Source organism: Cornus florida, unplaced genomic scaffold, assembly GCF_030987335.1.
Source record: "Cornus florida cultivar Cherokee Brave unplaced genomic scaffold, ASM3098733v1 CherokeeBrave_3.0.0_Hap2_Chr05, whole genome shotgun sequence".
In the NCBI taxonomy this organism is placed as follows: domain Eukaryota; kingdom Viridiplantae; phylum Streptophyta; class Magnoliopsida; order Cornales; family Cornaceae; genus Cornus; species Cornus florida.
The window spans coordinates 109,576,039-109,603,786 of NW_026775575.1; the positions used below are offsets into that span (position 1 = coordinate 109,576,039).

Below are 27,748 nucleotides of genomic sequence, written 5' to 3' on the forward strand. Positions count from 1 at the left end.
TCCATACTACTTTTCTTCTAAATCTTTCAATCACCTTCAAAAATCTCGTTTTCGCCATTATTGTTAAGATATAATAGCATCAAACTCAAACATCAATAGCCTTTAGTGAGAGAATGTCAGTGATTAGTCATTGTTGTTGCTCATGGATATGTATCTTTTGGATACAAACTTACGTAGCTTCTTATGGTGTCCAACCTAAATTTCAAAATTGTCTTTTTAAAGCGACTGATGACACTAATTAAATGAGATGATGTGGAAAAGTATTAAGCTTCCCCTGCGTGATATTTTTTTTAATAGTATATGTGGCTAGTTTGGTTGGTGATGTCGATGGGTAATTCGAGTTTTACTATGAAAAAAAAAAAAAAAAACTATGTAATTATAGATTCTTTTGTGGCCACCCAAAGAAAATTCTCAAATTAATTATACCAAGCTTCAATTTATGCGTAGTTCAATCTAGAGAGGCAGAATGATTATTCATATAATTAAATTAAATGTTTTTACATGACCTTAGTGCCTAAATTGCTCATTTAATTGTTAATTTAGCTATCTTAAATGTGTTAAAAAGGTTTTTAATTAATTGCAAGGTGGCCATTAACAAGATAGATATTAATTTGATTAGATTTTCGTTAATTATATTGCTATAATGTAATAAGATTTATAATCATAAAAGTTTAGTGTAATTGCAATGGGCTCTAGTTGGATCACCAAAGGTCCAAAACCAATTTATATTGAAATATTTTTGCAACTAGTAAGGTTTCTTAAATTATTGTCACACGTGTCATCCTTCGGTTGACATGGATGTGACCTTTGAGGTTAACGGTTTACCCATGCTTGATGTAAACACTTAAAATTCGTTTTGTCTTGATCCCTTGACTCTGTTGATGAGATAAAAGTAGATAACTCTGTATATTTATATATACATATGGACAAACCAAAGGAGCTAGGGCTGTAACACTTGATAGAAATTTTTCTCATGGTCGAGAAGGTTGCTGATGTGGCTCGAGATGTGATCCAATCATGTTTCTTCTACCTTTTATTTATTTATTGAATTAAGCTCCCTTTCATGGTAGGCCAAAGTGAAACAAATGTCTAATTTAAATGCAAACACATATAATTCAAAATTTTAATAATGTAAGGGAAGGTGGTAAATTATAGATATGCCATTTTGAGTTGTCAATGGGAGTAGTAGTTGTTTTATTTTTAAATGTTCCACGTTTAACACATATATAAAGTTTCCATCACTAGCCGTGGAAATTAAGAAACACATGACGTGTAGGGAAGGTTAAATCCTATAATTAAAATACTTTTTTTTTAATTAATGGAAAATTAATATGAATTACCAGTGTCATTTTGCTAGTTTTATTAGAGACTAAAAGAAAAAAATAAAAGAAGAAAAAAAAAAATGAATGTATGGGGATTGTTAATATTTTTCCCAAGTTATAAAGCCGACCAAGCAACAAACTGCAGACGACAGATCCACGTGGATTTGAGTGCTGTGATTGGGCAGTGGTAGTGGGCCCTCTTTTAGGGCATCATGTGCTTGTTTCACCAGTGAGTGTGAGAGAGAGAGATCCAAATCCAAAGGTCAGGTCAACGGTACACGTGACGGGACTCTAGGGCTGGTCCCCCACACAACACAGGCACACCCCATCCGAATATTTTTCGCGGATTTTACGCTTTTCTCCGGAAAAGTATTGGCGGGGCTGTGGATCCCACGGACATATAATTTGTCTTCATCCCTATCAACTCCATTAAAAATCTTTTAAGCTCCCAAATAAATGAATGAAAGTAAAAATTCAAAAACACAGATTTTTTTAGGTGGTTATTTTTTTCAAAACTTTATTTTTTTATTTTATGGTATTAATCAGATACATGTTAAAAAAAAAAATAATCAGACGAATGTTGATAAAAAAAAAGATTTTAATTCATTTTCTTACTTCAACTTATTACTATTAAATTTTCATAATTAGCATATTTATCTTTTAGACTCTTTTACGTGAACTCGTCCCTATTTATTGAATTGAGAATGAGATAATCTCACATAATCAGTTTGACGAATGCAAGTGCGAGCTGAAGCGCTCATAAATTTTCCTTGATAGGGTGTTCCTATTGAGGAGAACATTCTTTGTAAGAATGCGTATATACATATGTATTAAATAATGATGCACAATTATTTCTTACATTAATCTTTCTTCAATCACTCACTATTTTCTATAGGCTTACAGAGTGACTCCATTAACTGGACACAATAATATTGTATATTCCTTTTGTTTTTATAAGAGTTACTATAGTGTGGTACCTTCATTCATTTGACATTATTCTGTTTTTCAGAATCTTGTTGAATAGGTCTTCCACAACTTATTGATTTGACTTATCATTTCCATATTAGGTTCATTATTATCAATATTCTCTAGTTTTTTCTTCTTAATTGTCTTGGAAAATATATATATTTTTCCTTCTATGTAAAATGTTTTTGTCTTTGACTAATTGAGGAGGCCCAGGACGACATGGGCCGGATCTGACTTGCAAGCACGACATCCGGTCCGTACAGCTGGGTCGGCCCATAAAAAGACACTGCCACATGGGCCGAACGCGAATAAGCCCATCAAAGGTGACCAGGACTTATGGAGGAACAGGCCCAGATCCAGCAATCCGTCAATATTTGTAAATATCTTGTAAATATCTATAAATAAGGGAAGGAATGGAAAGAATAGGAGGATCTTTTGGTTGAAGTGTAAGAATTCTAGAGAGAGAAAGAGGGTATGAATTTCTTGCATCTTCAATTGGCGCCGTCTGTGGGAATCGCATGGAAGTTTGGTTGATCAATGAGGAATATCGAGTGGATTCAGACCAATTCGGTTGATCGAGACTCGATCTTTGGGATTTGGATCCAGATCTGAGCGATTGTGACCTACTCTGGAGGAATTACAATTCTTGAAGCTTTGGCAGAAGTGGCTTCAGATCTACGCAACAACGAGTTGTTCGATTGTGGCAGGATCTGACGGATTTAGAGTTCAAACAATTCAGATCTCGTAAACGGTGAGCATAATTCGGAGAATTCGAAACCAGATCTGAAAAATTCCCACTCACGAAGCTCGGATCTACTCGCGAACTTGAGATTAATGCCTTTACTCCGTTCAGGAATAATGATAGGTGAAAGCTCCAATCCGATGGAGGCTGTCCAGCAAACAAAGCTTGAGGAGTTGATGAACTTGATTGAAGCTCTCAAAAAAGAGAATACAGAATTGAAAGCTGGAATGCAACATCGGCAAATACCTGCGGTTTCGCATCCACTTCCGGTCGGTGAAGGAGGTGTTCAATCTAATATCGCGCGTCAAGGCGAGCAGGACGAGAACAATCAGTCAGCTCACCACCGTGATGAAAGGATGATGGACAATTTGCCGCCAAATGTTCGTCGAGTTGAGGATCACGAAGGATCGACTCACGTTGATCCGCGACATGAGCAGATTAGACGAAATGAAGCCATAACCTTCGATCCGTATCGGGAAAGGTTCGACCGAGAGGAAGTGATAGAGGTTGATCGCCGTCGAGTAGCGTCGCCTTGGCAAAGAGAGTTCATAGAGGAACGGTCGTTCGATCCGTCTTACCGGCCCTCCATGGCTACTATCACTCATCGCGGTTCGGAGGGCAGAACCGTAACTCACAGAGCTACCGCTGGACTCCAGAGAGAAAATGAAGCTCTCCGATCCGCAGCTCGGACGGTTGATTCACCATTCACCGACGAGATCTTGAATGCCCCGCATCCAAGGAAGTTTGCTATGCCAGTCTTTATTCTGTTTGACGGAACAACCGATCCGATCGATCATGTGTACCATATCCAGTTGAAAATGGCCTTGAATACGGAAAACGACTCTTTAATGTGCAAATGTTTCCCTACAAGCCTAGCCGGACCGGCGCTCAGCTGGTTCAAAAACTTGCCTAGGAGCTCCATTGGTAGCTTCAGAAACCTGTGCGATCGGTTCATAAGCCAGTACTATGGGAACAAGCGCCCGCCGAAGGACATCTCGAGCCTATTCACGATGAGGTAGCACAAAGATGAACGTCTCCAGGCTTTTCTTACCAGGTTTAATCTCACTAAGAGTATGGTGATCGAATGCCACCCTTCTACAGCAGTTCAAGCCTTCAAGTTAGCCATGACACGTGGAACTCCGTTTCACACCAGTCTGGTAGTGAACACGCCGACTACTATGGATGAACTCAATGAAAGAGCCGATGGCTTTGTGCGCCTAGAAGAAGAGGAGGCAGCTAATGCTCGGACAGCGTCACTCGTGTCGATCGAGGAAAAGTCCAAGGCAAAGATCAGGCAGAAGCAGGCTCAGCCGCAACGTCAGACCTCTTGGAAGGCAGAAAAAAGGTCCAGGGAGGAAGAGCTGATTACTCCGCTGAAGGTCACTCTGGCGAGGCTGTATCAGGAGAACAAAAATAAGTTTCATTCACCACTGCCAATTAGGCAACCCCTCGAACAGAGGGATCAAACTAAACATTGTGATTTCCATTCCGATTTCGGTCATCAGACTAACGAATGCAGGAACCTGAGGAGGCAAGTGGAGATGTTGATAGCTAGAGGGGAGTTCGCGAGTTATGTTCAAGGCTCGGCGATAGAGCAGAATCGACCGGTGGAACAAATAAAAAGGAGTCATAAACAAAGCTCCCACAATTCACAACCAGTTCGTATAATCAATGATATCCATGGTCGACCCGAGCCTAGTGAAGAGTCAGATGAGCTACTCCGGGCGCGCCTGCGGCAGGCGCAGATGAAGAAAAGGGTCAGCAGTGTGAATACTCTACACCAGCAGAGCCCGTCGATGCAGATAAAGTTCGACTGGACAGACCTGCAGCGTGTTCAACTGCCCCATGAAGACCCGTTGGTAGTCAGTTTAACAGTGGCGGACTGCTTGGTGCGCAGAGTTCTGATCGATCCTGGGAGCAGTGCGAATGTCATGCCGAGGGACACATTTGATAGGCTCGAGATTAAACCAGAGAGGCTCAAGCCCACTGGAAATCCCTTGTTAGGGTTCGATGGGAAGAGGGTGGAGCCCGTCGGGATGGTGGAAGTGGAAGTTCAAGCTGCAGAACGAGCTCTTATGGAAACTTTTGTGGTTGTAGAAATTCACCCCTCGTATAATCTCCTGATGGGAAGAGGATGGATTCACAGAGTCCAAGGTGTACCCTCAACTCTGCATCAGGTCATGAGGTGCCTCGGACCCGATGGAGATAAAGTGATAGACATTCGGGGGGATCAGGTTGCAGCCAAAGAGTGTTATTCCGTCACACTAAAGCATGCTGGGAAAGGGAAGGCGCCCGTCCGTTCGGCAAGCCCCAGATAGCAATTACAGGAACCTCCGCCCGAGCAGAACAGGGTGGAGGAGTCAGTCGACTTGACCGAGGAGCCCCTTCTGGATGTGCAGATCGATCAGTCCAGGCCAGAACGAACTACCAGAGTAGGTATAAGACTGACCAGAGAAGAGCAGCAAGAGCTAGTGGATTTCTTGTCCCACAATGCCGACGTATTTGCATGGAGTCACCTAGACATGCCTGGAATTAATCCCTCCGTATCCTGTCATTCCCTGAATGTCAATCCCAATTTCAAACCAGTGAAACAGAAGCAGCGAAGATTTGCTCCAGAACGTAATCAAATCATAGCGGAAGAAGTCGATAGGCTGCTTGATGAGGGATTTATCAGAGAAGTGCACTACCCTGATTGGTTGTCCAACGTCGTTGTCGTGCAGAAGAAGAATGGGAAATGGCGAGTATGCATTGATTTCACCAATTTGAACAAAGCCTGTCCGAAGGACAGCTTCCCGCTGCCTAAGATTGATCAAATGGTGGATGCCACCACCGGGTATGAGCGTTTAACCTTTCTGGACGCTTATTCAGGTTATAATCAGATCCCTATGGACCCCGCAGATGAAGAAAAAACTTCTTTTGTCACCGAGCGAGGAACATACTGCTACAAAGTTATGCCTTTCGGACTAAAGAATGCGGGAGCAACTTATCAAAGACTTGTTAGCAAAATTTTTAAGAATCAAATGGGAAAGATTGTGGAAGCCTATATTGATGATATGGTGGTAAAGAGTAGGAAGAAGGATGATCATCTGAAGCATCTGCAAGATGTATTTGATGTACTGAAGCGATATGGGATGAGGCTCAATCCAACCAAGTGCTCGTTCGGTGTGAGTTCCGGACAGTTTCTGGGACACGTGGTCAACCGCAGAGGCATCGAAGTTAGCCCCGCTCAAGCAGAGGCTTTGATTAAGAATGCCGAGCCAAAGACGATCAGAGAGGTGCAAGCCCTCATAGGACGAATAGCTGCATTAAGTCGATTTATTTCAAAATTGTCAGATCACTGCAAGCCGTTCTTTGACACGATTCGGAGCCATGGAAGGCAGGTCTGGGGGGATGAGCAACGACAAGCATTGACTCATTTGAAGGAATATATGCAGAATCCACCAGTCCTGTCAGCCCCAGATCCGGAAGAAAAGTTATTTCTATATCTTGGAGTATCTGGTGTCGCGACAAGTGCTGTTCTGATTCGTTGCAAGAAAGGGGTGCAATACCCGGTATTTTATGTAAGCAAAACAATGACAGAGGCAGAACAAAGATACTCAAAGGCCGAACGGGTGGTACTTGCACTTGTAAATGCAAAAAGAAAGTTGAGGCATTATTTCGAATCCCACCCCATAGCTGTTCTAACAACTTTTCCAATCAGAACGCTTATGCACAAGCCAGAGCTCTCGGGCAGAATGACAAAGTGGGCCATAGAGTTGAGTTCATTTGACATAACGTATGAGCCGAGAACAACTGTTAAAGGGCAAGCGGTGGCCGATTTCCTGCTAGAATGTGATGCCGAGGATACGGAAGAAGACCTTAGATACGGCTCTTGGAAACTTTTTGTGGATGGCTCCTCTAACCAGATGGGGGCTGGAATTGGGATCAAACTACAAACCCCAGAGGGTACTTCCTTGAGTCAAGCACTCAGACTTGAGTTCCGAGCCACCAATAATGAAGCGGAATACGAGGCGTTGCTAAATGGATTAAAGTTGGCCAGAGAGCTACAGATCAAAAGTTTGACTGTGTATAGTGACTCGCAGTTGATTGTTCGGCAGGTAAATGGTGAGTACGCGACCAAGGATGACACGATGGGGGCATATCGTTCTGCCGTTCTGTATAAAGCCAAGGACTTTGCAAAGATTGAATTCATACAGTTACCGAGGGAACAGAATGCAGATGCGGACCGGTTAGCATGTAGTGCTTCGAGTTCCGGTGAAACATTGGCGAGGGTGATTCCAGTAGGAATACTGACCCAGCCATCTATTTTCGAAGAACCCTTGGACTCTGACCCTTGGCAAGTCAACGTCATACCGTATGAACCGAGTTGGATTGACCCCATCATTACCTATATTCGAGATGGCGTTTTGCCTATGCAGAGGGATGAAGCTAGGAGACTCAAAAAGAATGCTGCAAAGTACGCCATCGTGCGTAACCAGCTGTACAGAAGGTCCTACTCTGGCCCATACTTGAAGTGTGTCACCCCCGCGGAGTCGCAGCAGGTATTGCGAGCTATTCATGAGGGTGTGTGTGGCAATCATTCTGGGGGGCGTTCGTTAGCGCATAAAGCAATGACACAAGGGTATTTCTGGCCAAACATGTCAAGAGATGCGGAGGAGTTCTCTCGAAGGTGCGATAAATGCCAACGATATGGACCATTGATCCACCAACCACCTGAGGAATTGCACGTAATGGCCTCGCCATGGCCCTTCGCGCAATGGGGGATGGATGTGGTCGGTCCTCTGCCAACTGCAAGAGCTCAGAACAAGTATGTGTTACTGGCCACGGATTACTTCACTAAATGGGTGGAAGCAGAACCATATCCTAGCGTGACTCAGACTCATGTGAGACGATTTATTTGGAACAATATTATCTGCCGTTTCGGCGTTCCCAGATCAATAGTCATGAACAATGGCACAAACCTCGACAGTAGGCAAGTAAGAGAGCTGCTGGAGGAGTATGGAATCAACCAGAAGTTGGCTGCAGTAAGTCATCCTCAGGCCAACGGACAAACAGAAATCACAAACAGAACCATTTTCGCCTGCATTAAGAAGAAGCTGGAAGACCATAAAGGGAAGTGGTTGGATGAGCTCCCGAACGTTCTATGGGCTTACAGAACCACCCCAAGGCGGCCGACTGGGGAGAGCCCGTTTGCAATGGCATATGGTACCGAGGCAGTTATACCGGTTGAGCATTTGGTCCCCACTATCAGAAGCTTAGCATGGAGTCGAGATCAGAACGACAAGATGTTAAGATTGAACCTCGATATGATAGACGAAAGGAGGGACACAGCGGCTATAAAGTTAGCATCGTATCAGCAAGCATTGGCGAATAGTCACAACAAAAGAGTAAAACACAGGGATTTTGCCCCTGGCGATCTGGTTATGAAAAGAAAGGTGGGGATGGTCAAAAAAATGATGCCACCCTGGGAAGGCCCATACAGAATTGCAGAAGTCATAGGCAAGGGGGCATATACGTTGGAAACCATGGCGGGAAGGTTGGTCAGCAAGCCCTGGAACGCCACGTCTCTGAAGAGGTACTACCAATAAAAGCTAAGTTTCGGCTTTAATTGGATGTTGTTTGTTGTCAATCAAATACGTATGAATGTGCAAGTTACTGAAATTTACAAAAAAATAACTTTCTTTTCCAACGGCCTACTAAAAAATGAAAAGCCAAGTGGCAAGTGGCATTCTAGCCGAGCGCCAGGCACTTAAGCAAGATAAGTGGCAGCTGGCACCATAAGCCGAACGCCAGACACTTGCTAAAAATTTAAAGCCAAGTGGCAAGTGGCATTCTAACCGAGCACCAGGCACTTAAGCAAGATAAGTGGCAGCTGGCACCATAAGCCGAACGCCAGACACTTGCTAAAAATTTAAAGCCAAGTGGCAAGTGGCATTCTAGCCGAGCGCCAGGCACTTAAGCAAGATAAGTGGCAGCTGGCACCATAAGCCGAACGCCAGACACTTGCTAAAAATTTAAAGCCAAGTGGCAAGTGGCATTCTAGCCGAGCGCCAGGCACTTAAGCAAGATAAGTGGCAGCTGGCACCATAAGCCGAACGCCAGACACTTGCTAAAATTTTTAAGCCAAGTGGCAAGTGGCATTCTAGCCGAGCGCCAGGCACTTAAGCAAGATAAGTGGCAGCTGGCACCATGAGCCGAACGCCAGACACTTGCTAAAAATTTAAAGCCAAGTGGCAAGTGGCATTCTAGCCGAGCGCCAGGCACTTAAGCAAGATAAGTGGCAGCTGGCACCATAAGCCGAACGCCAGACACTTGCTAAAAATTTAAAGCCAAGTGGCAAGTGGCATTCTAGCCGAGCGCCAGGCACTTAAGCAAGATAAGTGGCAGCTGGCACCATAAGCCGAACGCCAGACACTTGCTAAAAATTTTAAGCCAAGTGGCAAGTGGCATTCTAGCCGAGCGCCAGGCACTTAAGCAAGATAAGTGGCAGCTGGCACCATGAGCCGAACGCCAGACACTTGCTAAAAATTTAAAGCCAAGTGGCAAGTGGCATTCTAGCCGAGCGCCAGGCACTCGCCATAAACAAACACACGGCAAAGCTAATATAAAAGAAAAGAGAGAAAAGATATATATGTATTGAAAATAGGTTGAACAGAGCACAACACAAGGGGAAAAAGAGTTCTGTCATTTCATTGATATTAAGCATTGAGTTTACAAAAAGTGAGATGTCCATCGTTACAAAAAGATATGGAATCGAAGAGTCCGAAGGAGCCCTAGCTAGACGCCTCAGTACCAACAGCATCCTGGTTGTGCTGACCCGCCTCCTCGGCCCCATCAGCCGTCTCACCTTCACGAGGTGGGGAATCAAGATGAATGACTGAATCGTTCGGCTGGGGCTCAGCGTCAGCAATGGCTATGGAAGGTACCACAGTTGACGATTGAGGAGCGGTCAGAGGCAGAGCGGTAGGAGGAGCTGTGATGATCCTTGAGGAAGCAATGTCCTGGCACTCATCGAATATGCGCTCCGCTTCGGTGGGTTCTGGGTCGACATAGACCCCCAGAGGTTCGATCCCTAAATCCTTGTCGACCTCATCTGGAGTGGAACTGGTCTGTCCCTCATCCGGAACTCGGTCGGCGAAACCTTCCCGGAATCCTTGAGCATATCTAAGAGCACCGACCCTTGAGAACCGAGCGTGAAGAGCCAGCATCCCACAGCTCACTCTGCTGATCGCATCGATCAGAGCGGTACGCTCGTCCAGAGCTCTCTTCTCAAAAGCCATCCGAGCAGACTGTTCATCAGCCAGAAGGCGCTGGAGTTCTGCCCTTTCGTCTCTGATTGAGTCACGCTCAGTCTGTCAGACGCTCTTTTCAAGCTGGAGGGCATCCTTCTCATCCTGAAGAGAGTCATTCTCCTTCTTCAGGACATCTCTCTCTTGTTCAGTTTTTTCAAGCCGAGCCAGTACCTCGGTATTCTTGATGGCGAGAAGGTCGTTTTCTTTATTAGCCACCTCCAGGCTATCAGAAAACTTACGAGCCCTGGCGTTCCCCATCTCCACCTGCTTCTGCATAGCCATCATTCCGAACAATGTCTGCATAGGTGTACATTAAGAACGGTTAAGCCAATAGTCAGGTCGGGCGAAGGCAAGACCAAATAATATGAGAGAATTCATGAGTTGGAAAATAAAAGTCACCTCCATAGCAGATTGGGGAAAACGGCTGAACACATCCTTCTGGGATAGGCCCTTTGCCGCCTCAAGGTCTTTCGGAGTCCACATGCTCCTATAGTACGCCATGGCGGTCTGGCCATCCTTCAGCATGGTCTCGTTTGGTTTCACGAACGTCCCATCCGTTCGGGTGTACCGAGGGGCCCATGGCGGTAAGGTGGGGATAGAAGGGGGGCCTGAAGCAGAAGCGGAGCCACCAGCTGCAGTAGGCCCAGAGGGAGCAGGAGCTCTGATCGCACGATGCAAGAGAGCACCCGGCCCGGAGACCCGGGTCCTTCTTATGAGAGGTTCCTCCTCAGGATCGACTTCACTGTCAGGATGAGGCCTTTTGCCTCGTTCTTTGTCCCGAACGCCCCCCGCGGCAGCAGGAGCTGTGGTAGTTTGGGGAGACGCGCTCGGGTTGGCAGCAGGGGTGCTGACAACGGAGTTAATAGCCACTGTGCTCGGGATAGTGTCAGAGATGGTGGCTGAGGAAGAGGCTGATGCTGGAGAGGAGGTCGCCCCAGCAGCAGGAGTGGCTGGGGGAGTATTTTTCTTCCTGCCAAAAGAAGGAATCTGAAGCCTGCTCATGTTGTAGCCGAGTGATGAGAGCGCTAAGAGGTTGTCTGAAGTGAGGAGATCTGAGCAGGAAGGAATATCGTTCAGAACGTATTTCTTCAAGTAATTACTCCTATCCCTGCAAACACTGTAGCTCAAGTCATCACAAGGTATTCCTAAGGAACGGCATAAGAAAGTACAAAAACGGGGAACGCATGTTTCGCAGGGGCAATCATGTTTATGAGATTTGAATTTCTTATAGGAGGAAACAGAACAGACACCAAAGGCGCTCGGGATTGGGTAACCCTCTGCAGCCGGCGAAGACCAAGCCCCACTAATACCCACGATGCTATCCCTCCAACCCTTTTCAGATTTTATTGTGTCCGTACATATGGACATCTTCTCGAACGGGTAGAGGTGGTAGAAGGGTTCGTTAGTACGGATCTTACTGACCTTATAACACAGAAGAAGGTCTATGAGGTCAAGGTCCAGATTTCTGTCACGCATCAACAGGAGCATAACGGATATGATTCTAAAGAAATTGGGGTTTACCTGCAGGGGGGATATCCCCAATCTATTGAAGACATAACTAAAGAAAGGGTGCAGAGGGAACCTAACGACATTCAATTGAAGGTTCGTGAATAAGACTTCGCCGGGCAGGAGGCCGGCACCGGTCATAATGTTAACGTCCTGAGGGGAAACCCTAACTTCGATGTTGTCAGGAAGTCTAAGTCTCATACGAAGAACATCCAGATCTACAACCATGGTGGAAGTGCTTGAAGGATCTAAAAGGGGGTAAATAGAAGCCTGCCGAAAGTAAAAAGGAACAAAACTAACCTCAGAGGACTGCAAGATCGCTGGAAGAATGACTCTTGAAGGATTTCACCAGGAAAAGCTTAGCACTGTTCTAGAAAGAGAGAGATTTGACTGATGATGGAGACGGTAAAAGGACGTGAAGTGGTATTCTAGAGCCTTATAAAGGCGAGGGGGGCCCGAGGGCCGAAGCGTCGGGAAGGCGAGAAATTCATCGAGCCCCGGAACATTGATTCTGGATCTGACCGTCCGTTCCCCCACGTGGCTTTCTCGAGCCGTCAACGTCATGATGAGACGCCATCAATAATTACCCCCTTATTAAATAAGGGGCAATTATGGGGGCAGTTGAGGAGGCCCAGGATGACATGGGCCGGATCTGACTTGCAAGCACGACATCCGGTCCGTACAGCTGGGTCGGCCCATAAAAAGACACTGCCACATGGGCCGAACGCGAATAAGCCCATCAAAGGTGACCAGGACTTATGGAGGAACAGGTCCAGATCCAGCAATCCGTCAATATTTGTAAATATCTTGTAAATATCTATAAATAAGGGAAGGAATGGAAAGAATAGGAGGATCTTTTGGTTGAAGTGTAAGAATTCTAGAGAGAGAAAGAGGGTATGAATTTCTTGCATCTTCACTAATATTGTTTGGTTTATGTACCTAAGATAATCCATATATCTAAGTCAACATGTCTCTACCTTTTCCTAATTTTTAAATAGCCTTTTCATATAAACCATCTAATGCATTTATCTTTTTCTATTTACAATTTTCTTTGATTCACTTTTTAATTTTTTTTATATCTTTGCAATTTGAAAATCCTTGTATTTCTTACTCTTTTGTAATTCAATAAAAATTCTCTCTTATTTTACAATCTGCTAGTTTGGACAATAGATTGTTTATGTTGTGATTCCATCACTATTACTTTTCTTGTAATATATATATATATATATATTATATCACGTTGCTACCTTTTAATTATTTCCTATTTATGCTATTATATAGTAGTAATCTTTTTACTCTTTGATTTAAATCTTTTAATCACTAGTATATCCAATAAAAATAAACTTTTTCTTTTTCCTTTTCCTTTAAAAATTTAATAAGTGTAATGTCTTTTCAACTTAGTATGACAAATATCTTTTATTCTCTCCTTTCCCTTTTTAAATTTTGGATGGAAGTAAAATGGTAGGTTCAAAAGGCGCATCATCATTTTCTTTACTCTCCCTCTCTACCTAATAATGGAAGCTTTCTCCACCTTCTTTCTCTCCCCTTCAATCCCTTATACCAAATGTACACCAACATATATCAATCAAAATTTTTTTTCATATGTTTTTATTTTGCTCTATCCAGTGTCATAGTCTTAACCAATTCAGGTGCTATCATATATTTTCTTACACTATCAAAAGTAATTTTTAAAATAAATGTAGGTATATTTTCTTACACTATCAAAAGTAATTTTTTAAAAAATGTAGGGAAGTTCGTATCTTCAACGAGATAATTAGTCTGTATTCTAGATCTAATGGTTTAAAGTGTGAGTTATAGTTTGAACATATTTTATGGTAGACTTACTTTTTAACACTTTTTTACTTGAAAATAGTTTGGTTTTAGTGTTTAAAAGTTTCATAGGGTAATTATATATGACTTGGGTATTTTTTTTTTTTTTTGAGTAAGATTTATGTTTTTAGATGATATAAAATTAAAAGTAAATTTAAAATTAATTAGTTGAAACTTCACCTTTGTTTTTGGGGTTGTGCCATAGATTAAAGTCAATTACAGAAGTCATTTCACGTCAATTCAACTCAATCCAACAACAGAGGTGGACTACAGGAGCCATCACTACTTACTTTCCATCCTTCTTTATAGTGTGTCTTCATCCCCTTCAAATCAAGCAAGCAATTTTTAGACATTTAGATGGCACGAAATAAAGCAACCAATTGAAGTCACCCAACAGTTGTCACTATTGGATTATGTAAGCCTATAAGGTGAAGACTGCTTTCAAATTCTTATCCACAACTCACCCAGGATTGAATATGCTTTCAATTTCAAAGTTGCTTACAGAAATGAAGCACTAATATATCTCCCATTAGGTTTTACTGTTCTTTTTGTTTGAAAATTTATATTTCTTCCTTTTAATTTACATACTTTGCAAATGGCATTGGTCGGAAATGTCTGATTGTAGATGTCAGCAATATATATATATATATATATATATATATATATAAAGAAAAAGAAAAAATAGGTGGAGGTCCTTTTTAATAATTTACCCTATTCTAGCCAAACTAAGCCATGTTTTTCCAGTATGGGAACTTCTTTATATATACCTTTATGACATTGCTCCTGAAAGAGATGGCAGTCAAAAGTCACATCTAATTACTTTTTAACCAACGCTCTTACTGTCAAAGCAATATTAACTATTGTTAAATCAATGTATAGTTTTTTGTACGATGAGTCATCATTAATTAATTACTAAAAGCATAACTGGTTTTGATAAAATTCAATGATGTTTTGATTGTAGAGAAGTTTAGATAGAAGTAACATATATAGTAAATGTGAGGAAGATTTGTTTTGATCTCATCTGATACTGTTATAGCACGCACATGAGTTATGCAAGTATTAAATTAAAATTTAGTGTGCTAATTAGTACTAGTACTATACTTTGATTTTTCTTGTAGAGTATTATCAAGACTTGGGAGATGGAGTGCAGTGTTATTGTTGATAGTTACAGAAGATATATATATGGAGCATGAAAAAGATGCAGAAATATGTGTGGAACACCAGACCTTATCAAGTATGTAGTAGACACCACTCTGTGTCTGGAGGAGCAGTGGTGAGTCTCTTTCATTGGCTTTCTTTTTCTCTCTCAACATCAGTAGTAGCTTTAATGAAGCATTTTTAGTGAAGCTGTCTGTGCACTTGTCTCTCTCTTTTTCTGGACGTGTTGTTGAAAGCATTTGTAATTGTCTGACCACCCCCCAACTGTTTTTGTTTTTTTTACTCCATACAAACGCAAATAAGGGGAACAATCTCTGATCATTTCAAATCCATCGTTATCTTCTCTGTCCTTTACTCCTACCTCTTTCTCTTTCGCCACTACCCATTTTTAACTTACACACAAGTACTAATGAATGTATTGGGTGGTGTGGTGGCCTTATTTTTTTATTTTTTATTTTTACATAAAAGGGTGGTGACCAGTGGTTAAAAGTTGCATTGCCTATATACATATGATATTATTATATTGGTAATCATGTAACGTACAATTACAAAAGCATTTCATACAACTTTACGGGGGAAGAGATTAAAAACTGATTAGCTGTACAGGTTTATTTTCTAGGAAAGTGTTAAAGATTAGTCTTGATCCGAAACTTTACAAATGGGGGAGAAAGTAGGTCTACTTTTCAAGTGACACAATCATCTTATTTTATTTGAATAAGGCCAATAATTTAATTAAAAGGAGGAATCCCAAATGGGGTTGGCTATCTATTGCCGTTTTAATACATATTCCATGAAAGTTGGGTGGGCTGAATTCCTGGCTGGAATTAAGAAAGCAATATTCTCTAACTTGTGATGAATTTGCAATAAATAAAACAAACATTCAAAGGAGAGAAAGAGAGAGAGAGAGAGAGATTTGAAACCGGAACTGTTTTTGTACATAGCTAAATTGAAGTCCCTAATACTAAATAAGTGTTACAATAACAAAAATTAAAACACAGAGAGTGCAGCTGGTAGAAAGAGATGGGTTGGGTTAATCTAACAGGGTAAACTTTGTGACTTCGTTCTAAAATGATCACAAAAACAGTTCTTTTTTGGACCTCCAATGAAACTATCAAAGAACAACAGATGAAGCTAGGTTCCCCCTAATCCTTCAATTTTTATTGCTCCATTGCTTGTGACCAGGAACCCATTTTGGGCATTTCGGGCTGAAGTAGTTAGACACCACCCTTGAGTTCAGGAGCTCAATAATTGGAGCAAACTTCACACACCTTGGTGTCTTGTACTGGTTGATTGAAGCACCTAGGCTGATGGCATAGTCCATGAGCTTATCAAACGTCCCTGCTTCAACAACCTTGATCTCCAGAGCCCCAATCGACTTGTCCGAGACACGGCCTTGGCGGTACACACTGTTGAGTGTCTCTTCGATTGTCAGGCAACAGTCCTCGAATACAGAAGGTGGGATCGGGGTCGACCCATTCACATTAAGCTCCCAGAATAGAACATAGTGGCCTGGGAATGTACAAGTGTCCGCATAACTCGTGTATTCAATGAGAGTTGCATTAAAAGGCATCAAATGGTTCACTGCGTTCTTCACCGCATTCTGTAGCTCAACCTCGTCCGTCTTGTCGGAATCAATGCTTAGTACAACATTTTTCCGGCAAACGAAGTTGAATTGGGGGGCCTTATTCTTGAATCCAGCCACTCGAAGCACATCACCGACTCTGTACCTATAAAGTCCTGCATGCATATTCAAGAACAAATCCATTATAACTGTGTATTAATTAAGGCTATAGTTAGAGTGAATTTGATTGTAGTAATTAAAAGTCAAGAGTGAGTTAGGGAGGTAATTAAGATTTACCCGCATAAGTGGTGACAACGAGTTCATATTCTTGTCCGAGTTTGACATCGACAAGGTCAACCAATTCCTGCTGTTCCTTCTCATTAAGGGATTTGGGCATGGTGATGCAATTGGCGGCACCATTGTTTCTGTGAACAGGCAAGAACTCGAAATAGGCCATGGTGGGAATGAGGGTATAAGAGACTTCACTAGGTTTGCACATAGGGTTAAGGTTGACACCAAAATAGCACTCAGAGGAGGCATACATGGTGCACACAAGAGGCAGGCCATTGCTATAATAGTCAAGAGTGGGTATATATTGTGACATAGTGCCTGTCACAATAACATCCACATATTTGGTGTTAGGCCACAACCTAGTTATGATCCCTTGCCATGACTCCTTTCTACACTCGGCCTCCATAAAATCCGCAAGCTTTGGATCGGGTTTGAGGATTTTCATCACAGCCTCTCTCACCGACGGGTCGGTAATTTGGGGATCAATGGTTCCATTCCGGATATCTCTACACAGAAGGCTCCAGTGCTTTTCTAGGAACCGAATTGCCCGGATGAAGCCGGAGGCAAAAACGGCACCGACCCGGAGGACCTCATTTCTTAGGCATAGCCCACAAAGCATTTGGGAATACATGCTTTGGTAGGAGTCTGGGCAAAGAATGGTGTCATTTGGGCTAGTGTAGTTTGTGTATGGGTCATAAGGCCTGTTCTTGAAATGGCAACTCTTGTAGTAGCTAGTGAGAACAGGACGAGCGACTAGCCCACCAGGAGTCTTAGCCTCTGCTTTTATGAACAAAAAGTACATTCCTTTGCCTTTGTCTAAACCAGGAACAAACTGGTTCATTACAGGCATCAGAAGACTGTAAAGCAGTGACCTCCTCTCCAGCTCTTCTTCAATGGTAGGCATCAATTTTCTCTCCCCACCAGATGTCCCAGAGCTACATATCCAAAAACAAAAAATTAATCAACCCATTAAAAAAAACCATATACAATATATATATACGCATACTATATTATAAAGAAGTTATGAATCATAGAGAAGGGACAGTAAGCACCTAGTTAGAAACTCTGAAATGGGTTGGGAGCAGAGGATGGGAGACTTATCGCCATTGGCGATGCGGTTGATGTGAGGTTGAACATCCTCATACTTGATGACAGGAATGAGTTTCTTGAAGGTGTCTCGGTCGGTATGGCCACCAAGGCCATGTCGCTGTAAGTACTCAACGCGGGCGTTGCGAGAGAGGATTTCAGCCAGGACTTGCTTCTGGACTTGATCGGCGTTGGCTGTGACATCTTCAATGAACTGAAGAGCTTTCTTGTTCACTGTGTTCTTTGGAGCTTCAGGCATGGTGTTGTTTGCAGTGTTTGTTGTTTAGCGAGAGAAAGAGAGAGAGAGAGATGGGAATGAATGGAGTTGGGGTAAGCTAGAGTTGTATTAAAAGGGAGAGAGAGGATTGTGTTTTGGGTGTGGGAGAGGAGAGGAGAAGGGGCTTTATATAGAGGAAATGAAAGGTGGCTGACTGGCCGTGGTCCATCATGTAGCGTTTAAAAGTGCCAAAGGAACAATAGAAAATAAATGGCATGGTTGTAATATGTGTGTAATTTGATGGCAACTTGTTATATCTATTTCAGGGTATGCTTTTGTGAGTAGAATACTAGATAAGACATAATTCCCATGCTTGTCCTTATATAATAGTACATGTGTGACAGTGGTGGTCTAACTTCTAAGTGCACTGCTGCAATTAACTAGTCAATATAACATTTTTTTGGCTAAACTTATCCATATTTTAAGAGTTTTGGTTGTTTGCTTTTATTTGATAAGAGCATTTGGGTATTGTTGAATCTTAGTTGTTCACACGTTTCCACTTATAGTCCACCTTTTAAAGATAACGTAACACTTCAATTTCCATATTCCTTTTGAAAAATGCAAGTTTGAGAGTAACATGTTCAGTGTTTCTACTACATAGAAATTTATGTGCACAGATTCTATTTGTATAGCATTATTCTTCATTTCTTTTAATTATCAACATTTATACTCTACTATCATTATTATCTACTAGAGAAAACCCTAAAAATCTATATGATAAATTAAATTAATCATAGACCCTAGATTTCTCAAATTGCTCATTTATTCTAATTGTAAAGGTAGTGAAAAATAGAAATCAGTTATTATGAAGCATTTTTCTTCAATAATTGAGAAATGAGGATTTAGTATAACTATTGAATCATCCATCAAGTGGCCCCACCACTGCATTTAACGAATATCTGGGGATACAATACTCTCGAGCATTCTAAAATTTTTCTAGAATTGGGGTGTTAACTAAAAATATTCTCGTTATGGACTTTTTTGTAAACAAAATTGATCGGAAAGGTTTTCTTCAATTGTTACCTAATTCCTTCCCTAGATTAGTGGCAAATTGCTACATCAAAATTCCCATAAAACCTCATGTCACTTTACCACCAAAGTTTCTTGCACCATAACAATTTTGATCACTTTTAACTTTGATACGTTAGAAGGAACATATTCTATGTGTGTTGCATAGTTGAATTGACATGTGAGCAGCGATCACAAATATTTCTGCTACTGTATTGTACCGTGCTGTTACAACAAAGAATTCGTTTTCGGTAGCGTACAAAACTTTAATCTGACTCGCTTTTATGCTCACACTCAACCAATTTTAAAAAAACTCTTGGCATTAGTAATTTCCTCTTTCTTAGAGTCTTTGGGATTGTTGCTTCAAGTGTCCTTGTCGTACAAGGAAAACGGGAAACCTTTTGGGAACTAGCTTCTGAAGGCGTTTAACGGGGAAGTGAATGTAGCTGTAAAGGAAAGAATTGACTGGCAATACCCGGTAAATCCGCGGTGAGTACACCGGTTACATGCGTGCTTGTACTGTGGGTGTTCCACAATGTACCGGCAGTCCGTTTACCGAAAAGTCCCGCCTCCCGGTAACACAAAAACGGGGTTTTTATTGTCAATTTCTCGTGCTTTATTAAAGTCAATATATCGTGATTAGTTAATGATGAGATGGATTATTAATTAATAAATGTAGTATAGTGTGATGGTGTACGGTAAGTGAACGTAAAATTTCCTGTTACGTGTCCTAGTGAGACCTGACAGCTTGCGACACGTGGTCGAATTGGAATTCAGTTCGTTCATTTGGGTTTCATTTCTATGGGAATATTTGTTATGCTAGTCCTCGCCAATAACTCGGCCCCGCTTACTATTTTTCCACAAATTATTCTACCTGTAACGCAAAAGAAGAAAGGTCAGTGATAGAGAGTACAACTCTAAAGCACAGTAAGCATTCAAAAAATGAATGGATTAAATAATAATAATAATAATAATTTTTTAAAAAAACAAGTGAAAATAAACTTTTTTTTTTCTTTTTTCTTTTTTTGGGTTGTACGTTCTTGAATCATCTAAAAAATTTGAAATATGAGGGGAATGCTTTGTATTTATTTATTTTAAAAAATCAAAATCAGTATTTAATCCCTTTCATTATTGACAACCAAGGCGTAAGGGAAGGTCGAACCCTTTAATTCTTAGACAAAACACATGTTAGGACAATGGGTGTGCTAAACTGTGATGACAAAACACTACAACATAATTCCCAGCTGTTTGCTAGAGTGATTTGTTTGTTTGGTAGTGTTTTCTTTTTAGTTCTTCTACATGGATAATTCAAATTAAAATGTTTATTTTTGTAAGGGGTGGGAAATTGTCGCCTTTCTAGTTGGGGTATGTGTGTGACTTTAAGAATATGATGAGGACAGAAAAATTGAGGAACATGTAGGTTGTATTTGGATGTGTATAAATAAGATAAGATTCATGTGGTTAATAATTTTCTTTTCTGAATACGACAAGAACATTGACGGTGATGTTAATATCTTTGAATTCTCTTTCAGATCGGTGTATTTATGCTAAATAATCATATATATAATAATAATAATAATAATAATAATAATATGCTGAATTAGTTTAATATTCAAATATGATAACGTGTGTAACAGTATTTTAATAATTGATCTAAAGAAGTCAATATAATAACATTTAAAATAATAACATCTGAAATATATATGGTTATGGGAAGATGCTACATCATTATCAACTTTTAAAGTGAAAGTAATTGACTTCAATGTTCAAATCATAAATTATCATAATCTTCAAAATTTTTACAGAAACTAGACTCTAAATGCCACATGGTAGGCTATTAATTGCAATTATGTTCTTTCCTTTCTTTTTCTAAGTCACAGTCTATGCAACTCGACCCGAAGTACACCCCCACAGGCCATTTGTAACAATTATGTGACCTATCAACTCAATGTCAATTAGAGCAACAGGTTCCTTTTTTCATATGTTTCTTAAACAGGCCCACTTCTTGTTATCTTCAAAAGACATATATATATATATATATTTAAAAAAATGATAAATAAATTAAAAAAACTAAAAAAAAAAAAAATCAAATTATTAGTTTTTTGTTAAAGGGTAAAAGTAATTTTATTCAAATTGTTAATGAAATGTATTTGCGCAATTAGTTTATTGATATAGTTATTCATTTCTGCTTTGCATTATTTGGCCATCCCATTTTTGTGAAGAGCAAATAATTTGTAATGTCCAAAAAAAATTGTGTACCAATTATTGATGAATATATAAAGGTCTCTCACATGGTCAAAAGTAAAATTGAAAAATCTGAAAAGGAAAGGAAGAAAAAACTGGAAAAGCGGCGATTCAGGTAAAGAAATAGTTCGCCACGTCATCATATCATCACCGAAAGTGGCACCATTCTTTCCTTATCCCTGAAACCCTGAATTCAAGAGAGGTTGTTTCCTAAAGGGCTCTCAAGCTGACGTAAACGCCACGTCATCGCACACCCTTCTCCTTCCCATCGGTACAGTGTAATTTCCCGCCATGTGTCACATTCGGTCCCAACGTCACGTGTCATTCACCCACCCTCGTTGACCGTTCAACTCGCGAGCCGACCCCATCACTTATGTTTGATTCAACGACCGATCAGGCGGTCCAGAAGGACCAGAACCCCACAAATCTAGAGAGAGAAAGAAGAGAGAGAATGTTTTATAATAAATAGGGACCGTTGCTTGGTGAGGGAGAATTGAAGGAAGGCGGGTGCAGCGAGGCAGGTAGGCCGGCGCTCAAGTGGGGCGCATAGTGCTTGGTGCTGTGAGAATGTTTATATATGAGCAATAGTGTGTGTTTGTGTGGGTTATATATATATATATATACGAGTTTGCTGCAGTGTGTGGGAGACAGAGACAGCAACGCAAATCTTTGACCAGTGGCTTTGCTTCAGAGATATTTTGTAATATAATATCCCCACTTTGTTTTAATTCTTGGGAGTCAGCTCTATTAATTACATGTCCACGTTGTAGTCTTCAATGTCATATTTTCTTTTCTTTCTCGTAGTACCTTCAAATATTTTGTTTAATAAACTAGTAGTATATTATTTATAATATGTTGAGTCGAACCTATACTTTCAAATAACGTAAAAAAGTGTTTTTTATCATTTGAACTATTCAGCTGAACTTATTCATTTTCATATTTTATAAAGTCGTAACATATTGTCAATTTGATCATTATCATAGGTTGTGTACAAGTACTAAAATTTATATTTTTACGTAACTTAAAAAAGTGTCTTCACCATCAGCCAACCTTATTCATCTTCATATTTTATAAGGTCATAACATATTGTTAATTTGATTATTATCATAGATTGTATACAAATACCAAAATTTAGGGTGGAACAACATTATTCAATAAGTAAATTTGTCTCATTCGCGTGTTATTTGTACTGTTTCATTTATAAGTTGTTACAGTGTTTTAATGTTTTGTATTAGTCTTAGTTGGATTGCATAAGACTAGTACAACTTTTTATTAATACTTTTATCTTATTTAATTAGTAAGAGTTACAACTTGTTTAAAGTTTCTACCAACCAATAGATTATCCTTTTAGCAGTCAAATTTCTCGAATTAAGCACCAGTGTTGATCTAAAATGACATAGAAGCCCTTGACCCCATTTCACAAGGTGTGGCCACTGATAAGGTGCACCTTAACCATTTTTGAAGCATCTTCTGAAAGTTCATGCAGCATGTCACTTAAGGAGTCCTAGTGCTTTGCTCATATATCCTCAGTAACATTTGACGAAACATGTCCACTTAAGTATTCATATGAGGCATATGGGAAGGTTTTATATTTTGCTTATCAGTTACCTAAGCTATACTGCTCTATTTTCTTTAAACTTGGACCCTCTTGCATTATGATAACTGATAGAGACAACAAACACATGTTACCAAGAAAAAAATAAATACAAAAGGGTTAAATACTCTTACTCCCCTTAAGGTTTCATTTTATTGCTCTCGTATTAAATCTCTACTAATTTTGCTAACACACTCCCACGAGGTTTGATTTATCTTGCTGAGACACCCCTTTCTTTCAAATTAATAAAATATAATGCCTAAATTATCCTCCATAGTTTTATGTAAATATAAAGCTAATTTAATGGACCAAAATAACCTTAACAATTCTTCCATGGCGAACCCAAACACCACCACAACCACAATATCACTGGAAGAGCAGAAAACAAACACCCCAACCACCGCCACCACACCAAAACCGTCTGGGAGGAAAAAAAAAAAAATATATATATATATATATATATATATATATATATATATATTTTTTTTTTTTCCTCCCAGACGGTTTTGGTGTGGTGGCGGTGGTTGGGGTGTTTGTTTTCTGCTCTTCCAGTGGTATTGTGGTTGTGGTATATAGGAGCTATTTTTTTCAGTAAGTAAAAATAATAATAATAATAATAAAAAATTAAAACAATTAGAAACAGGGGTTAGTTTACCAAAAAATTAAACATGATATAGAGTTTATTTTAAAAAAATCCGTTTTAGAACCATGGCCATCACTATTTCTGCAAAGTCATTCCTATAGAATTTACCAAAAAAAAAAAAAAAATAGTAACAGAGGTTAGTTTACCAAAAAAAAAAACATGATATTGAAATTTTTTTGAAAAAATCCAGTTTAGTTTCCAAATAAAAAAAAATTCCATTTTATTTTCCCTTCATATCTCGGCAACCAAACAGAGAGTTGGTTTACCAAAAAAAAAAAAATCTTTTGCTAACCACTTTATCTCTTGACAAATATATATATATATATATATATATAATTGTGTGTGTGTGGTGTGAATTTAAAGGTAAAAGAAAAAGAGAAAAGAAAATAAAAATGGGTGGGACCCATCAATGTTTTAAAGTGGTCATAAGACCACGTTTGTTTGTTTGTTTGTTTGTTTTTTTTTTTTTTTCTTGTTCTCTGTTATTTCTTCTCTGCCGCAGCCTCTCTACTTCTTTGTTTTCCTTTTTTCTTTTCTTTATCCCACAAGCTTCCACTCTTGATTAATTCCTCAATTCTTGGTACTTTGAAGAGCCGTTTGCGGCTATTCGAAGCTCATGACGAGATCAACACGTTGATAGGAGCAATTCCTTAGTTGATGCACCATAGGAATTCGAAAATCCTAGGGTTTGAGGTGGAAATTGGGGGTTTTTATAATTTTGGAGGTAGGGGTTCTAATTCACGTGTTCTTGAGCCTTTTTGTGAATAACTCTACTTAATTGATGATTAGCATGCTTAAATTGTACATTTTTTTTTTTTTTTTTTTGCTTTGTTATATATATATATATATATATATATATATATTGTGCCAAAGTTGTGACTATGTGTTGTAAAACATGTCTAAGTATTAAATTTTCATGTCTATTATGATTAATTTGCTAGAAATTGCTATATGAAAGTGTGTTGATTTGTGAAATATGAAAATCTTATGTTGATTTGTGATTTGTAAAAAAATCTTTCATTTGACATGGCATTAGGAAACATGAAACATTCATGCATATCATTAGGAAGGAATGGGAAAAATTGATTTGAAAGAAAGGAAATGGATTTTGGAAAAGAATTTTGAAAATGATTTTTGTGAAAAACTCGGCCGCCTAGGAGTTGCCTAGGGACCGCGGTGTTAGTGAGGCCTAGAGGGGACTAGGGAGACCGCCCTAGTGTGGTTGAGTTACCTGGGCCCCAAATGACGCCATGGAGTTGCGATGGGTCAGGGACAGTGGCCAATCCTCTTCTCGTGCCGTCATAGGTTGGGTTCACTAACAGTTTGAAAATGATAATGAAAATGGATTTTAGGAAAATGGGGAGTGATATTGCATGGCACGGCATCTCAGTGCATGGCATATTTATTTGTGGTATTGGATTAATGATGTGGTATCGTAGTTATACTTTTACTCCCGACATGGTATGATCCTAATTTCCTTATTCCTATTCATCGTGTGGATTCACGGGGTCTCAAGAGGTGTACCTTAGGCACTCCCTACTGAGCAATTTTGCTCACCCCTATTATTTAACATTTTTCAGGGTTTGGAAAAGAAGTAGCGGATGACAATCCCCCGCAAGCTTGAAGAAGATTAAGAGTTGTATTTTGTTATCTTTTATATGTTAGCCCATTTTTTTGTATTGTCTCAAACTATGTAAAAGAGTATTTATTTTTGCAAATCATGACCCTGTAACATAACTAAGATACTTGATTTATTTATGTTGTAAATTGAGACTATGTAAATGCTTAAGTTGAAGGAGATGACGATGATGGGTTAATTAGGGAATGTTGTTGATGTTGTGGTATTGGGGAATGCATTATATTTCTTTTGTATGGTGTGTTGGGGCAGGTTGGATAGGTCTTGAAAGGCCGTTGTTTTTTTTTTTTTATATATTTTTATTTTTTTATTTTATTTGAATAGGTTGTTGTAGGACCATTTTTAGCGGAGGTCATGCCGATTTTTTTTTAAAATTTTTTTTATTATGTTTGGTATTTAGTTTAGGGTCGTTACAAATTTGGTATCAGAGCCTTGGTTCGAAAACCATTAGGACGACAGGTAGAGGCCTGCATAGGGGTTGCATGGGAAGTCATTCGCATAGTTTATGTGATTAATTGGAAAAATGTTTTGCTATGTGCAAAAACATGCTTAATTGTTTACTTGTTTACATGCTTATGTGTTTATATGCTTATATTAATGTGTTCATTGCCTAGTCTTGCATGTTAAATGTTAGTATAACATCCTTTTATGTTGAGTTGTTCACGGTTAGACCTTAGTATTATCGTTATTGAATCGTTTTATTTGTTTTTTAGCACGATGTCACGGCGTGAGGAAACCAGGGAAGTTGGCCCTAGACCGACTAGGGGTGATGTTGGCGAGAGCTCCAGCTCCAATCCGGAGGAGCTAAATGATGAGGACACACTTCTTAGGGACTTGAATCTCTCGAGAGTTGTCCCCACAAGGAAGGATAATGTTGAAGCACCCATAGAAGTGGGTGAAGGTTCTGTGGCACTGGAGTTGAATCATTTGTTGCAAAATGCCGTAAGGGCAACGATTGCTGCTCAGTCGCAGTCGACACCATAAGCTACAGTTTAAGTTGAGGAGACGCCAGCTCAGAAGCGTCTCAAGATCATTAAGGGGTTTTCTCAGCTGATGCCAGTTATGTTTGAGGGCAGTGCTGATCCAATGGTAGCAAACGACTACATGGATCAAGTTGAGACATAGTTGACCTCAAAGGATGTGACAGAGGATCACCTGAAGATCATCCTAGCAACTTACAAGTTTGCTAAGGATGCCAAACTTTGGTGGAAGACAGTTACGAATCGGCATAAGGTGGATGAGATTAGTTGCGACAAATTCAAGGAACTATTTTACGAGAAGTATTTTCCGCTTTCTAAAAGATGGGAGTTAAAAGACCAGTTTCTTGGCCTTATTCAAGGCAATATGTCAGTGGCGGAATATGAGAACAAGTTCACTTCACTTTCTCGTTTTGCTCCGGAAATGGTAAGAGATGAAGTTGACAAGACTCAGAAATTTGTTTCCGGTCTTAATGATAAAATGAGGCCGTTGATAACGGCACAGTTTATCAAAGTTTATTCTGAGGCAGTAGAAAGGGCCTTGATGTTTGAGGCTGATATTAAAGATAAGGATGCAAGAAGGGAGCAGTGGAAGTAAAAGAGGAATGCAGGGTCATTTTCAGAGGGATCTTCAGGGAAGAGGAACAGGGGTGGTTTATCTCAGTTTCAGGGGTAACAGTCAGCACGATCTGCTCCTACCACTCTTATGCCAGCAGGGTCTGCCAGGAATGGTGTCATTTGTTATCGGTGTAATTAGCCGGGTTACTACAAGTCAGAGTGTCCACAGACATCGGTTAATTCTGGGGCTTGTTTTGGTTGTGGCCAACAGGGCCATAAGGTTAAGAATTGTCCTAATCAGGGAGCAGGCACCGGTAGTGGTAGAGGGTCACAACAGAGGTCGTCACAGTCGGCTACATTTCAGTCAGGTTTTAGACCATTACCATCACAGCATTCCATGTCCTCTCAGGGCTCACGACCAGTTAGGAGGGATACTCCTACTATATCAGTGCAGCAATCAGGTGTTCAGGTTGGCAGTTCTCAGGCATAGGTATCACAGGGACGTGTCTTTGCACTTGCACCGACTGATGCATCTCCTGGATCGTCAGTTCTCCAAGGTATATTTCTAGTGTTTGGTTCTTGGGCCCGTATTTTGTTTGACTTTGGTGCATCTCATTCCCTTATATCATCATCATTTGCACTTGCATCGGGGTTAGAGGTTAGTTTTATGGATCGGGCGTTGTGTGTTGATACGCCAATTGGGGTTTCAGTGTCTTTGAGTCGAGTTGTGCGGGATTGTTCCATTGTGATAGTCGAATGGACTTTTGTGTTTGATCTTATCCTTCTACAGATGACTAGCTTTGATGTCATTCTCGGGATGGATTGGTTAGCTTCCTTTCGTGCCACGATCGACTGTTTTAGAAGTAGAGTCACAGTTTGCACTCCCGAGGGAAACTGTTTCTTTTTCGTGGGAGATCGAAGTGATTCTCACATTTCATCGTTTTATAGAGTTTGTGGACGGAGTCGTGGTGATTACTTTTTGGCTAGCCTTATAGCCTAAGAAGATGATGTTGTGAAAGAGGATTATCCTGCGGTTGTTCGTGATTTTCTGGATGTG

The 27,748-nt window shown here is 40.3% G+C and overlaps 1 protein-coding gene across 1 annotated transcript; it reads right to left on the bottom strand.

Annotated features, from left to right (window-relative positions):
• Positions 1 to 15,728: 15,728 nt before the first annotated feature.
• Positions 15,729 to 18,118, bottom strand: LOC132308494 (indole-3-acetic acid-amido synthetase GH3.6). The gene is made up of 3 exons (XM_059806587.1): positions 17,721 to 18,118; positions 16,675 to 17,603; positions 15,729 to 16,553 (listed from the first exon to the last, which is right to left on the bottom strand). The coding sequence occupies exons 1-3, from the start codon at positions 18,011 to 18,013 to the stop codon at positions 15,967 to 15,969; spliced, it is 1,809 nt and encodes a 602-aa protein (XP_059662570.1). The 5' UTR covers positions 18,014 to 18,118; the 3' UTR covers positions 15,729 to 15,966.
• Positions 18,119 to 27,748: the final 9,630 nt, after the last annotated feature.